This window comes from Staurois parvus, unplaced genomic scaffold (assembly GCF_062004578.1).
Source record: "Staurois parvus isolate SC_StPar_1 unplaced genomic scaffold, SC_StPar_1.0 ptg000894l, whole genome shotgun sequence".
In the NCBI taxonomy this organism is placed as follows: domain Eukaryota; kingdom Metazoa; phylum Chordata; class Amphibia; order Anura; family Ranidae; genus Staurois; species Staurois parvus.
This window is the reverse complement of record NW_028318690.1, coordinates 1,253,322-1,268,187: the sequence shown is the minus strand read 5'-3', so window position 1 is coordinate 1,268,187 and position 14,866 is coordinate 1,253,322. Positions and strand designations below refer to the sequence as shown.

Below are 14,866 nucleotides of genomic sequence, written 5' to 3'. Positions count from 1 at the left end.
TAATACTGTCAGTCAGTATGACATGCAGATGAGTGCCGTCGATCTTAGAATCACCGCACACTTCACTCATTTGGGCAGTCACGGGGCCAAAACCAGAGTGTGGAGCCACAGTGTGGCGGTGGAGGCAGCAGCAATGGGAGGCCATACAGCACCCTATGACAAAATGGAACCCACCAGCAGTGTGAGGAGACCTGAAAGTGGCACATGGCAGAGTGTGGCGATGGAGACAGCAGCAATGGGAGGCCGTACAGGGACCCATGACACACTCTGGACCTGGCAGCAGCATGAGGAGGCGGTACAGGGGCCCATGAGAGATTACGGGCCTGGCAGCAGCATGAGGAGTCGGTACGGGGGCCCATGGCAGATTACGGGCCTGGCAGCAGCAATGGGAGGCCATACAGCACCCTATGACAAAATGGAACCCACCAGCAGTGTGAGGAGACCTGAAAGTGGCACATGGCAGAGTGTGGCGATGGAGACAGCAGCAATGGGAGGCCGTACAGGGACCCATGACACACTCTGGACCTGGCAGCAGCATGAGGAGGCGGTACAGGGGCCCATGAGAGATTACGGGCCTGGCAGCAGCATGAGGAGTCGGTACGGGGGCCCATGGCAGATTACGGGCCTGGCAGCAGCAATGGGAGGCCATACAGCACCCTATGACAAAATGGAACCCACCAGCAGTGTGAGGAGACCTGAAAGTGGCACATGGCAGAGTGTGGCGATGGAGACAGCAGCAATGGGAGGCCGTACAGGGACCCATGACACACTCTGGACCTGGCAGCAGCATGAGGAGGCGGTACAGGGGCCCATGAGAGATTACGGGCCTGGCAGCAGCATGAGGAGTCGGTACGGGGGCCCATGGCAGATTACGGGCCTGGCAGCAGCATGAGGAGGCGGTACAGGGGCCCATGGCAGAGTGGCGGAGCGTAAGCAGCTAAAATTGAAGGCCATACAGAGGCCTATGTTATAAAGTCCCCCCAGCAGCAGCGTGGGGAGACGACTAATAGTCGTCTCCCCACGCTGCTGCTGGGGGGACTTTTTAATATAGGCCTCTGTATGGCCTTCAATTTAAGCTGCTTACGCTTCGCCACTCTGCCATGGGCCCCTGTACCGCCTCCTCTTGCTGCTGCCAGGTCCAGAGTGTGTCATGGGTCCCTGTACGGCCTCCCATTGCTGCTGACTTCATCGCCAGACTCTGCCATGTGCCACTTTCAGGTCTCCTTACACTGTTGGTGGGTTCCATTTTGTGATAGGGTGCTGTATGGCCTTCCATTGCTGCTGCCTCCACCGCCACCCTGCGCCATGTGCCTCTGTCGTCTGCTCACGCTGCTGACGGCTTCCGCTTTTTAACCGAGGCCTGTGTTTGGCTTCCGAATACTGCTGCATCCACCGCCACCCTGCGCCATGTGCCTCTGTCGTCTGCTCACGCTGCTGACGGCTTCCGCTTTTTAACCTAGGCCTGTGTATGGCTTCAGAATAATGCTGCCTACACCGCCACCCTGCGCCATGTGCCTCTGTCGTCTGCTCACGCTGCTGCCAGGTCCATACTGATTCATGGCCCCCTGTACCGGCTCCTCATGAACGTGGTTCAGCGGGTTTGCATCACTTAACGGCAAATCGTTGACAAACGCTGGGACGTTCAGTGTTGTGCGCATTAAGCCAGACACCAAAGGGCAGCACAGACCTGTTATTACTCGCTCAAGCATGGCTGAACAAAAACCAGTCTCTACCACAAATTGGACCCAGACCTGCCCAGGGTCTCGTAAGTAGATTGCACGGAGGAGTAGAGTTCGTTATTGGAATTAACTGTGAGGGACTTTTAAACCTAGGCCTGTGTATGGCCTTCAATTGAAGCTGCTTCTGCTCCGCCACTCTGCCATTGGACTCTTGATAGTCGTCGACTATCAAGAGTCCAATGGCAGAGTGGCGGAGCAGAAGCAGCTTCAATTGAAGGCCATACACAGGCCTAGGTTTAAAATTCCCTCACAGTTAATTCCAATAACGAACTCTACTCCTCCGTGCAATCTACTTACGAGACCCTGGGCAGGTCTGGGTCCAATTTGTGGTAGAGACTGGTTTTGTTCAGCCATGCTTGAGCGAGTAATAACAGGTCTGTGCTGCCCTTTGGTGTCTGGCTTAATGCGCACAACACTGAACGTCCCAGCGTTTGTCAACGATTTGCCGTTAAGTGATGCAAACCCGCTGAACCACGTTCATGAGGAGCCGGTACAGGGGGCCATGAATCAGTATGGACCTGGCAGCAGCGTGAGCAGACGACAGAGGCACATGGCGCAGGGTGGCGGTATAGGCAGCATTATTCTGAAGCCATACACAGGCCTAGGTTAAAAAGCGGAAGCCGTCAGCAGCGTGAGTAGACGACAGAGGCACATGGCGCAGGGTGGCGGTGGATGCAGCAGTATTCGGAAGCCAAACACAGGCCTCGGTTAAAAAGCGGAAGCCGTCAGCAGCGTGAGCAGATGACAGAGGCACATGGCGCAGGGTGGCGGTGGAGGCAGCAGCAATGGAAGGCCATACAGCACCCTATCACAAAATGGAACCCACCAACAGTGTAAGGAGACCTGAAAGTGGCACATGGCAGAGTCTGGCGATGAAGTCAGCAGCAATGGGAGGCCGTACAGGGACCCATGACACACTCTGGACCTGGCAGCAGCAAGAGGAGGCGGTACAGGGGCCCATGGCAGAGTGGCGAAGCGTAAGCAGCTTAAATTGAAGGCCATACAGAGGCCTATGTTAAAAATAATAACATGTTTGGGGCATGATTCATGGCGAATTTAGTCAGTTGTGTCAGGAACTGGTGGTTTGAAATCCAGACTAATCCACGCCTGATTAATTTTCACAAACGTGAGTCTCTCCACACTTTGGGTGGACAGTCGTGTCCTCCGCGGAGTTACAATACCTCCTGCCGCACTAAACACGCGCTCCGATGCCACGCTACTGGCCGGGCATGACAGCCTTTCAAGGGCAAATTCAGCTAGTTAGGGCCAAAGGTCAAGTTTCGTTGCCCAGTAGTCAAGGGGATTGTCTACCTCGGTTGGCAGGGTGCTGTCCAAGTAGGCCCGAGCCTGTTGTTTGAGGTCCTGCTCCAGGTCCACCTGATGCTGCTGCTGCTGCGGCTGGTTAGTAGTTTCCTCACTGCGCTGGTGAAGAAAGCTACTCATCATCGACTGCAGACTGAGGCAGCCGCTGCTGGTGGAGCTGCCACTGCTCCTACCACCCCACCCCTCCCCTGCTGCCATGGCAGCGGAACGCGAGCGCACAGGGCCCACAGTGTCTGAGGATGGACGTTGGCGCAGAAAGGCAGAGACCAACTGACTACATAGGTGGTTTTTATAGTACTTTATTTTGGCCTCCCTCTCAGCAGGTGTGAAAAAGGCCACCATTTTTGAACCGTAGCGAGGGTCCAACAAGGTGGACAGCCAAAAGTCATCCCTCTGTCTGATGGTTATTATTCGGCTGTCGCTACGCAAGCAACCGAGCATGCTATGGGCCATTTGTGCCAAGGAATGCGAGGGACTCCCTGCCTCCATCTCCACAGCATACTGCCACGGTGCGTCTGGGTCCTCTGTCTCCTCCTCCTCCTCCTCTACCAGATGCTCCTGCTCCTCCACTCCTGTCCGCTGAGTGGAAAAACCACCCATTTCACTCAATAATTCCTGAGCACCAATGTCCTCCTCTACCTCCTCCTCTTCTTCCTGTCCTGCCCCCACAGGGGTCATGTGGCGTTGAGATCTGTGCGCCACGTCTACCGCACCCTGACCAGCCATTGTTAACAGCATTTGTTCCAGGACGTGCAACAGAGGAATGACGTCGTTCATCCCATAGTCCTGCCGACTCACGAATAGCGTGGCCTCCTCAAAGGGCCTGAGCAAGCGGCAGGTGTCACGCATGAGCTGCCAATGGCTGACATCTAAGTTACACAGGGGAGTACCTTTATCCGCTTGTAACATCAGGAAATCGGTGATGGCCTTTCGCTGTTCGTAAAGGCGGTCTAACATATGTAGGGTTGAATTCCACCTTGTTGCAACGTCGCAGATCAGGCGATGCTGTGGAATTCCGTTCTGCCGCTGCAGCTCAAGGAGGGTGTGCTTTGCGGTGTAGGAATGGCTGAAATGCATGCAAAGTTTACGTGACATTTTAAGGATGTCTTGCAGTGGGATGGTGGATTTTAGGAACCGCTTGACAACCAGATTGAACACGTGAGCCATGCATGGCGCATGGCACAACCTTCCTTGACGCAGAGCAGACACCATGTTCTTTCGGTTGTCGGTCAACATGGTTCCGATTTTCAGTTTGCGCGGAGACAGCCATCTGTCGATTTCTCTGTTCATTACACTCAGAAGTTCCTCCCCTGTGTGACTACGTTCGCCAAGGCATACCAGGTGCAGCACAGCGTGACACCGTTGCGCCCTGCACATGTGATATGCCGGTCGGGTAATGGGACTTGGCACGGGGGTGGCGGCTGAGGACACGGCGGAAGAAGAGGTGGTAGATGCGGACATCTTTGCTGGACCAAGGACGTGCAAACGTGGAGGCAAAAGAGGCGTGACCTGTCCAAGTTGCTGGTGCGGCTGTGCCGGCACCACGTTCACCCAGTGGGCCGTAAATGACATGTACTGTCCCTGACCGTAGTTACAGCTCCACACGTCGGCGCTGCCGTGCACTTTGGCAGAGACCGACATGCTCAAAGACTGGCCCACCATCTCTTCTACATGTGAATGCAGGGCTGGCACTGCCTTTTTGGCGAAGAAATGCCGGCTTGGCACTCTCCACCGCGGCTCGGCACAAGCCATCATTTCTCGGAAAGGTTGGACAGGAGGACGTTCAGCTTCTGCACCGTCGGGTGCGTGCTCGCAAACTGTTGTCTCTTGGAAACGGATTCCAAGAAAGACTGCTGACGGAATCCGTGAAGAGGAGTAGCAGGAGAAGGAGCATCTGAACGAGCGGAAGATGCCAACGAGCGACAACTCCCCTCAGCAGAGGTGTTGGAGCCTTGACTGGCTGATAGAGGGCGATTGACGTCAGGTGACGGAGCAAGTAACGGAGCGGGTGATGGAGCGGGGGCTGGGGCAGGCAGAACCGCCGTATCTTTATCACGGTTTTCCCAGGCCACCGAATGGCGACGCTGCATATGCTGACGCAACGCTGTAGTCCCAACATGGGCCCCCTGGCCACGCTTGACTTTCTGGCCACATAGTCGACATACGGCTACGTTTACTTCCTCGGGCGGCTTGACGAAAAATTGCCACACCGCCGAGTAGGAAACTTTGCCCCCGCTACTCCTCACTGGCTGACTGCTACTTCCTCCATGCACACGGGCACCACTACTGGCCGTGGTGGTAGGCTGCAGTGGAGCTGGTGCTCTACTCCGTGGCCGTTTGCCTCCACTGACACTGCTGCGACCCTGCTGCCTCCTGGGCAACCCACCGACTGTTTTGCTCGCTGGCAAGCTGGCACCCTCTTCTCCTGATGATGCGGAAGCAATAGCCTGATGACGACGAGGCTGCCAAGTGCGATCAGCCTCATCATCATCAATTAGGGTCTCCGCCTCACTACTAGCCCCCTCGGCTGCGTGTGGGTCAGGAGACAGACCTGTCTCTAGACCGGCTACCGAGCCACTCTCCTCGCCAGTACTTCTTCGCCTGGCTGCTGAAGAGGTGGATGTCTCCCCCCGTTCCTGACCGCCCTCTGTTAGCTCTTCCTCACTGTACAGTGGGGCTGAGCCCACAGCATGCGATACTTCGCTTGGTGAGGGAACACCAAAGGACAGGGGCAGGTAGAGGACACGGGATTTCAGTGGGCTTGCTCCCGGGCCATGCCAACTAACGGTTGTGTCTGACGTACCCACCGACCGTTGGCTGTAGGTGTCAGAGGTGACCTGGGAAGAGGAAGACGACCGAGTCAACCAATCGATGACGGCAGGGTTGTCGGTGGAGACACGACCGCTGGATGACACCGGGAGCACTGGCCTCTGGCTGCGACTAGTGCTGCCTCGACCCCTTCCTCTGCTGCCACGTCTGCTCGCTCCTGAAACATTGCCTCCTCTGCCACTCCTCTGCGTGTTGTCTGACATACTCTTTAATTCAATAGTGGTTGTGAAGCAGAAAGTAACGATTCTGTGTCCCTGAGTAACAATTCTGTGTCCCCGAGTAACGATTCTGTGTCCCTGAGTAACAATTCTGTGTCCCCGAGTAACGATTCTGTGTCCCTGAGTAACAATTCTGTGTCCCTGAGTAACGATTCTGTGTCCCCGAGTAACGATTCTGTGTCCCTCAGTAACAATTCTGTGTCCCTGAGTAACGATTCTGTGTCCCTGAGTAACAATTCTGTGTCCCTGAGTAACGATTCTGTGTCCTGAGTAACGATTCTGTGTCCCTCAGTAACAATTCTGTGTCCCTGAGTAACAATTCTGTGTCCCTGAGTAACAATTCTGTGTCCCTCAGTAACAATTCTGTGTCCCTGAGTAACGATTCTGTGTCCCTCAGTAACAATTCTGTGTCCCTGAGTAACAATTCTGTGTCCCTGAGTAACGATTCTGTGTCCCTGAGTAACAATTCTGTGTCTGTCCCTGAGTAACGATTCTGTGTCCCTGAGTAACGATTCTGTGTCCCTGAGTAACGATTCTGTGTCCCTGAGTAACAATTCTGTGTCCCTCAGTAACGATTCTGTGTCCCTCAGTAACGATTCTGTGTCCCTGAGTAACGATTCTGTGTCCCTGAGTAACAATTCTGTGTCCCTGAGTAACAATTCTGTGTCCCTGAGTAACGATTCTGTGTCCTGAGTAACAATTCTGTGTCCCTCAGTAACAATTCTGTGTCCATGAGTAACGATTCTGTGTCCCTCAGTAACAATTCTGTGTCCCTCAGTAACAATTCTGTGTCCCTGAGTAACAATTCTGTGTCCCTGAGTAACAATTCTGTGTCCCTGAGTAACGATTCTGTGTCCCTGAGTAACGATTCTGTGTCCCTGAGTAACAATTCTGTGTCCCTGAGTAATGATTCTGTGTCCCTCAGTAACGATTCTGTGTCCCTGAGTAACAATTCTGTGTCCCTGAGTAACGATTCTGTGTCCCTCAGTAACGATTCTGTGTCCCTGAGTAACAATTCTGTGTCCCTGAGTAACGATTCTGTGTCCCTGAGTAACGATTCTGTGTCCCTGAGTAACAATTCTGTGTCCCTGAGTAACGATTCTGTGTCCCTGAGTAACGATTCTGTGTCCCTGAGTAACGATTCTGTGTCCCTGAGTAACAATTCTGTGTCTGTCCCTGAGTAACGATTCTGTGTCCCTGAGTAACGATTCTGTGTCCCTGAGTAACGATTCTGTGTCCCTGAGTAACAATTCTGTGTCCCTCAGTAACGATTCTGTGTCCCTCAGTAACAATTCTGTGTCCCTGAGTAACAATTCTGTGTCCCTGAGTAACGATTCTGTGTCCCTGAGTAACGATTCTGTGGCCCTAAAGTCTCTGTGGCCCTAACTCTGTCCCTAATACAGACAGGTCTGTCTCTCTTGAATGACCGGAGGCTAATGGAGAATTCTAAGATGGCCGCAATTTATAGCTCCACCATTACACAGTGCTGGCTGGCTGGCTGCTGATTGGCTAATGCGATCACATGTCATGAATGAATGCATTATGGGTCAGCGCGCCTTGTCTGCGCGCCTTCCCAGAGATCCCCGCTCCGTCGCCACACATGTCGCCGCCATTTTTGGGAAAATTCGATTCGTGCATCCGAAGTTTGCTAATTTTCGGATTCGGCGCGAATCGAATTTTTCCTGATCTTCGAAACGAATTCCACTTCGCCATGTTCGATTCGCTCATCTCTAATTATTATATTATTATTTTTTAGGATCATTTATTATTTTATAATTTATGATTTCGTATTTCAAATTTTATCATACTCAGGATGTTTACTAGACTCTTGTTTGGACAGATTTCAGTGAGTTATTCCTAAAAATTACAGGCCTACAATAAAAAAAATACATATTTCCATGCAAAAGATTGTACCACTTTGAGCACAGAAATATGGACATAATCAGACCGCTAGGGAGGTTAAAGGCAGGTACCCTTTGTGCTATGATTATTGCAAAATATGGGATATTGTGGATAAATTTGTCCATGCAAGTGTACTTGTTTATAAAGAGTAAAAAACAGTGAGCGCTCCTAATAAAGCAGCTATTCCATTAAGGTAACCAAGAAAAGCCTCAAACAGATGTATAACAGGAGTGCAGCGCTAAAATAAATCTATCTAAAACCATTAGAAATCCATATCCAAGGTAAATAGATAAAAGTATATGAATATATAATGAATAATATAATAACAAGTAAAAAAGTTAATAAAATAATGGTTGTGGTTAAGATTCCAACCGCAACGATGCTTAAGTGCTTGTGCTTTGAAGGTATAGTAAAATTGCGCACTCACCAGATGCACATTGAATATGCACATATAAATATATCCACAAAGGTCCTCTTTAGGGAACGGGATATGCCGGGCATATGGTTAACCTCCTTCAGGGTAATAAACAGCACAGCAGAAGCTCCTGCAGTGGATGGTGATCAGCTCAGCCAGAGGTCCCCTATAAGGGTAGATAGGTTTGAGCCTGTGTTACAGGGACTCCCTTCTCTGGATACTCGGAATCACGGAATGCCTTATACCAATGTGGCGTGCCTGTCACCTAGCGACCAGATCTATCCCAGCAGCAGCAGAGTCCTTGTTTGACGATAGTCAATTATACTGTGTTTTATGCTGTAAGGTAGTTACTCCTATTTGTGAGCATACCACTGTATCTTTATAAAGAAGTGCAAGCGCTTTCATGGTGAATACTCCTGGAGGTTTGGAGTTTTAAGTTGGCTGCTGCAGGATTAATATTTTTTTCCCCCTTGTGTACTGTGGATTATTTTATCTATATTAGAAACCAATTAGCTTCCATTTTTTTTGTAAAAGCTTAATTGAACAAGCTGAAGTCAGAAACTAATTGGCTAAAATGCACATATGCACTAGGTTTTGCACTCACCAGTTTTAGTAAATCAACCCCATTATGTAATAAAGTTATCAAATCGGTCTTCAATTTTTTTTAATGAGAATTCCTGTAAATACATTTTTTTTTTTTAGGAAAAGTATGCAGACATCAATATTCAGGATGATTTGAATGAAAGCATTAAAAAAATGTTAAAATGCATGAACAAAAGTTGGCATCCCAATCCAACAAAGAGACCTACACTGAATGAAATCCTTGAAGCAATTCAACAAGTTAGGAGAGACTATGGACAAAATAGGTAAGCGTTCGTTTACTTAGGCATTCTGGGGGTATGGACATAGAGCATGAAGCCTCCTCCACTTCTTCTATACTAAGAAAACTTGTTAATTAGAAGCAATTTTTTACTTTTTCTATACTGAGCAAGACATAGAGAGCAGGAGAGCTGAAGCCGCTTGCTCCAGCTCCCTCTGCTTGCCTTGGTTTGCCAGCTCAGCTGAGACTGAAGGAGTGGAGGAGGAAGGCAGTTAACCTTGCATTTGTCAGTGTTTGCAGCCAGGCATATAGTCATGGAAAGAAGTTTTGTGAAAAGAAACTACATGGGAAGAGAGAGGCATGTGAGCTTCATACCAGATTACTGAGATTACTGGCAAACAGTTCACACCCTATATGTCAGGATCAATCTGATGGGGATCTCCTGCGCTTTTATATTATGAAAACAGCCACAATCTCTTTATTAGGTGCTGAACCTGCAACCGTTTCTATTTCACTTTGAAACAGAAACTGCCACAGATAGCACCAAAGACGTGAAACAGGTCTATCTGCCATGTTAGTGTGGTGCACTCCACCTGTGCTAGTTTCCTGAACCTCTATAATAGCATAGAAAACGTAGTTAATTCTCCCATTTGTCTTTAAAGCTACATTCTGGATTAGTCTAAAAATGACCCTTGCAGCCTCCCCACCCCCCACCTCCTGCACTGCATGGGATAAATGCTCATTTTGTCAGGGGGCATAAACATAAACTATAATTATTAATGGCACTCTTATCTGATCACTGATATTTTAGTATCTGGACGGGTCTCCATCGTCTTCACGTACAATGCAGGGTTTTTGGTATTGCATTGTACTTGATGACACAGGAAACCTTGCAATCAGTGGAGCAGAAAAGAGAAGTGGCCCTTGGGGATTGGTTGTTCAGCAGGATGGAAGCTTGCAGGAGCAAGGAAGAAGGTAGGTACTACTGCTTTTTGTTTTCACACAAGACAAAATAACATAAGAAATATTAAGCATTTAAGTGCAAGTTTGAAGGGGGGGGGGTGGTCAAACAGCAAGGGGATTTTTTTTCCTGCCTGGACCTGGCTTTAAATGTTCAGAAATAACGAACTATGCAGCATTTATTCATATTTGTATAATTTCTTGTTCTATCTACAATACCCTGTGTTCATAGTTAGTTGCCTATGAAAATTGGTTTAATGGTTTACATCCTTAAATTGCACTGATGCATAACCCTTAGGTTTACCCCAACACGTAACGTCCCAAGGGCACTAATCCTTTTCAATTACACACTAACTCTGAAAAAGACCTGTTGACATAACCAGGGGAGGACTGACAACTCATGAGGCCCCCGGGCAATAGGGGATCATGGGGCCCCTGTGTCCTCACCCACACTCAAACCACACCCAAAAAAGCCTATGAAAGGTACCAGGGGCATCTCATGGGGCCCCCTACTGACCCCGGGCCCTCGGGCAGTGCCCAAGTTCCCAAATGGTCAGTCCGCCCCTGGACATAACTTATGCACAGGTAGTGAGGTACCTTAAAGTACTTAAACTTAAAGTTTAGATCAAAATCTCGAGCCTCTACTGCAGTATTTACATAAACCATTCCGAAATCTTCTTGGAGTAGTTTGCACATGTGCAGTAACTTCCCAATGACTTTTGACCTATATGAATCCCTATGATTAAGCCCATTCAGTGAAATGCATCAGTGGAGGTTCTAGTGGGCCATGTACTATCATATGCAATAAAGCCTTATACATGCTTGAAGATGGAGTGCAGGTGTGTTTTTTGCATTGTATGGTCATGGAGGTGGAAGTTGGAGCCAGCAGATTGGCACAGTGCGCAGAAGTCACCAACTGTCTGCAGAGTCAATAGCTAAAGACCTCCAAACTTCATGTGGCCTTCAGATTAGCAGAACAACAGTGTGTAGAGAGCTTCATGAAATGGGTTTCCATGGCTGAGCAGCTGCATCCAAGCCTTACAACACCAAGTGCAATGCAAAGAGTCAGATGCAATGCTGTAAAGCATGCCACCACTGGACTCTAGAGCAGTGGAGATGTGATCTTTGGAGTGACGAATTGCACTTCTCTGGCAATCTGGATGTGTCTGGGTTTGACAGTTACCAGGAGAAAGGTACTTGCCTGACTGCATTGTGCCAAGTGTGAAGTTTGGTGGAGGGGGATTATGGTGTGGGGTTGTTTTTCAGGGGTTGGGCTTGGCTCCTTAGTTCCAGTGAAGGGAACTCTAAAGGCGTCAGCATACCAAGACATTTTGGACAATTTCATGCTCCCAACTTTAAGGGAACAGTTTGGGGATGGCCCCTTCCTGTTCCAACATGACTAACCAGTGCACAATGCAAGGTCCATAAAGACATTGATGAGCAAGTTTGGGGTGGAGAAACTTGACTGGTGTTCACTGGAGTCCTGACCTCAACCCGATACCTTTGGGATGAATCAGAGTGGAGACTGCAAGCCAGGTTTTCTCGTCCGACTTCAGTGCCTGACCTCACAAATGCACTTCTGGAAGAATGGTCAAACATTCCCATAGACATACTCCTAGATCTTGTGGATAGCCTTCCCGGAAGAGTTGAAGCTGTTATAGCTGCAAAGGGTGGGAAACTCACTACTGAACCCTACGGACTAAGACTGGGATGCCATTAAAGTTCATGTGTGTGTAAAGGCAGGCGTCCCAATACTTTTGGCAATATAGTGTATACATACTGTTAGGTAATCATATAGGACATGCATTACTATTTTCCTCAGCCAGTGATCCAAACACAGAAGGGATCAGAGATCTAAGGGGAAATAATTTATTATGAGGTTCCCCTAACCATATATTGAGCTTGCAAGCAACGATTGTATAAGATTGTACACTTTAAAGTGGTATTAATAAGCAAACATTTTATTTTATTGCAGCTTACCAGTTCTTAGATGTAATGGCTGCATTAGTTTGCTTTTTTAGGCTTTCATTTCCTTATTTTTACCCAGTAATCCTGATAGTAAGTCTGTAGTTTTTCAACAGAACATGCTGTCCTGCAGATTTAGCAGTTAGGGGGATGAGACAAACCATTTGCCACTTGCAGGGGTGCTTGCAATGATTGGCAGTTATTTATTCATGTAAAATCTTTATCCCAAAAGGAAAAAACTGTTTGCTGTAACTGCTTTCGTGAGCTGGAGTTCAGCTTCAATTTGTTAATGTATCTAAATCTACTAGTACATCTAACACTCCCCCCAGACTGACAATGCAGCTGGCCAAAGGTGCCTGCTGTGTTCATTCATCCAGAGTGGGGGAATTCTAATAAGGAGGTATTTTACTGGTCAGATCACCAGGTTAAAGCAGAGGTAAAAAAGATTATGAGCGCAGCTACCATAGGTAATGATTGGTAAGCTGCAGTATATTATATTTTTGGTTTTGGGTTCAGGCTCCATGCACAATTGTGTGACTCCAAAGTCGCACAATTTCCAGTGCGACTTTAGAGTGCGACTTTGAGTGCAACTTTGATCCGACATTACACTCTCTGGCATCAAATTTGCATCAAAGTCACATCAAAGTACCGTAAGAACCTTTTCAGCGTCTCTGCGACTTTAAATTGCATAGATCCGAATGGGTGCCATTGAAAACAATGAGCTATCATGTGACGTTTTGTGTCCAAAGTCACATGACAAGTTGCAGAAGTGTGAATAGAGCCTTAATACTGCTTTATTAAATAGAATAAACATGCTAACATTATTGTGACTGTTTGTGTAGGCCAACTGATGAAGAAGATGAACTAGAAGACGAACAGGAAATAGAAGAGCGCTCATATGATGTCTATGAAACCGTAATTGAAAATCCAGTTTCTGATTCCTCTGATTTCTCAATCAAGTATGCTTGGAAAGACATTCTTTACGAGCTTGGGGAACGAGGAATTGAAAATAACACTACTGCATTTACTGAGGTCCCAGAAACTTGCAGTTATGGGGATGTTGGACTTCCAACCACCAAGATGAGAACTACTCCAATCATTCTTCTGTAAATATCTTTTAAAAGACAATCAATTATTGACAGTGAAGGAAGTAAATGCAACCATGATGGAGTCCCATAACCAGGTATAAGTGATCATCCTATAGAATATAGAAGTCTAAATGCCACTTCTGTTCTCCTACTGGGAGATGCTTTCTCCAGTGATGAACTCTGCTAAATTGTTTTAACAGGTGGCTAAACAACTTCAGCATCACACTTATACTCAGTTTTGCAGCACTCCCCTTCAGCTTTGTTGCTCTGTGTTAGTCGATGTTGGACATTTCACAGGTTATAGGACATCTTCCTCCATTTCATGTGACAGTGTTCAGACCCGCAATTGACCATCCAGGCCCAAGCATCCCAGGAGGTTCCCTCACACCAAAAACACCAGGAATTTTGCAAAGACTGAGCAATGGACTGCTAAGGAAGCAAGGAAAAAGTATCAGTGACTGGAGAGTAATCTTCCACTTTGTCACCCACTGTAGCCCTGAATGGGAAAGTGACGGAGCTTCTTTCCATGAATAACAGTAAACTCTAGTAGGATAGTGAAGAACAGCAGCTATTTGCCAGATGCTGTTCTAAATTAGCTTTTAAAGATTTTAAATTTCTTTTACATATCATAGATACAGAGATTTCCCAATTCCTGTTTTTATTGAATTATCAAGGGTAGAACAATACAGTGAACATAATAAAGTATTTATACAAAACCAAGCATTTCTTGTTTTACTTATACACATGTATATATACAGTATATGAATTATAATACCAAATTCAACATAATCTTCCAAGGTAGGAACATTGTAGACTATATTGTACTTCATCCAGTTTACCCCTTGGTTGGTTCAGACTGTAAACAGGAAAGTACCAATGAGTTAATAAAGGATCACTACTCCATATAAAAACAGGTGAGAAAAATTATTTAGATGGCATTATATAATAGCAATGTATTTCCAAACTGATGCATCAATCAATGTTAGAGTTCCATATATGCCATTTTTCTAAATTTAGATACAGTATAGTTCCTATGTGCTAACATGCATACATAATGAGCTTATGTATTTAGTCTAATAATAATGTTAGGTTAGGATCACCTGTATTTTCCATAGGTTAGTTACAGTAAGCCTTGCAGCTATAATGATGTAAGTTACAATTATTCTATACTGAAGAGGGTATTTATTAAAGTGTTGCTAAACCCAAGACCCTGCATTCACTATATCTGGTCTCCCACAGTACACACAACATGGAAATGCAATTATTATAGTAAATACAAACTGCTAAATACCTTTTCTCATCAGCAGCTAGAGCAGTCTTGTGACTTCTATCTGTGTTCAGCAGAGCACAACTAAAAGCTTGTAGGAGGAGATTTCTTTCTGCTCTAGGAGGATGCAGAACACCTGACCTCTGTCTGAACAGTGCTGATTGGCCCTGTGCTGATCACATGCACTCTCCCAAGAAAAAAAAACCTATCTAGCAATACACATCAAACTGACATGTGCAGAGAGTCTCCACACGATATGTCATATCAGGAGACAAGCAGGGCACACTGGAAGAAGGGGAGGATCAGAGAAGTCAGGATCAAACAGCATTTTTACACAATG

At 47.3% G+C, this 14,866-nt stretch overlaps 1 protein-coding gene across 1 annotated transcript in view; it reads left to right on the top strand.

Moving 5' to 3' along the window:
* LOC149442361 (uncharacterized) overlaps nucleotides 1–13,979 on the top strand; it is an 86,867-nt gene extending 72,888 nt beyond the window's left edge. The window contains exons 18-19 of the mRNA XM_089656217.1: nucleotides 9,129–9,292; nucleotides 13,014–13,979. Of these exons, the coding sequence (XP_089512343.1) occupies nucleotides 9,129–9,292; nucleotides 13,014–13,281 (432 nt within the window). The 3' untranslated portion in view covers nucleotides 13,282–13,979. The remainder of the gene's footprint in view (nucleotides 1–9,128; nucleotides 9,293–13,013) is intronic.
* Nucleotides 13,980–14,866: the final 887 nt, after the last annotated feature.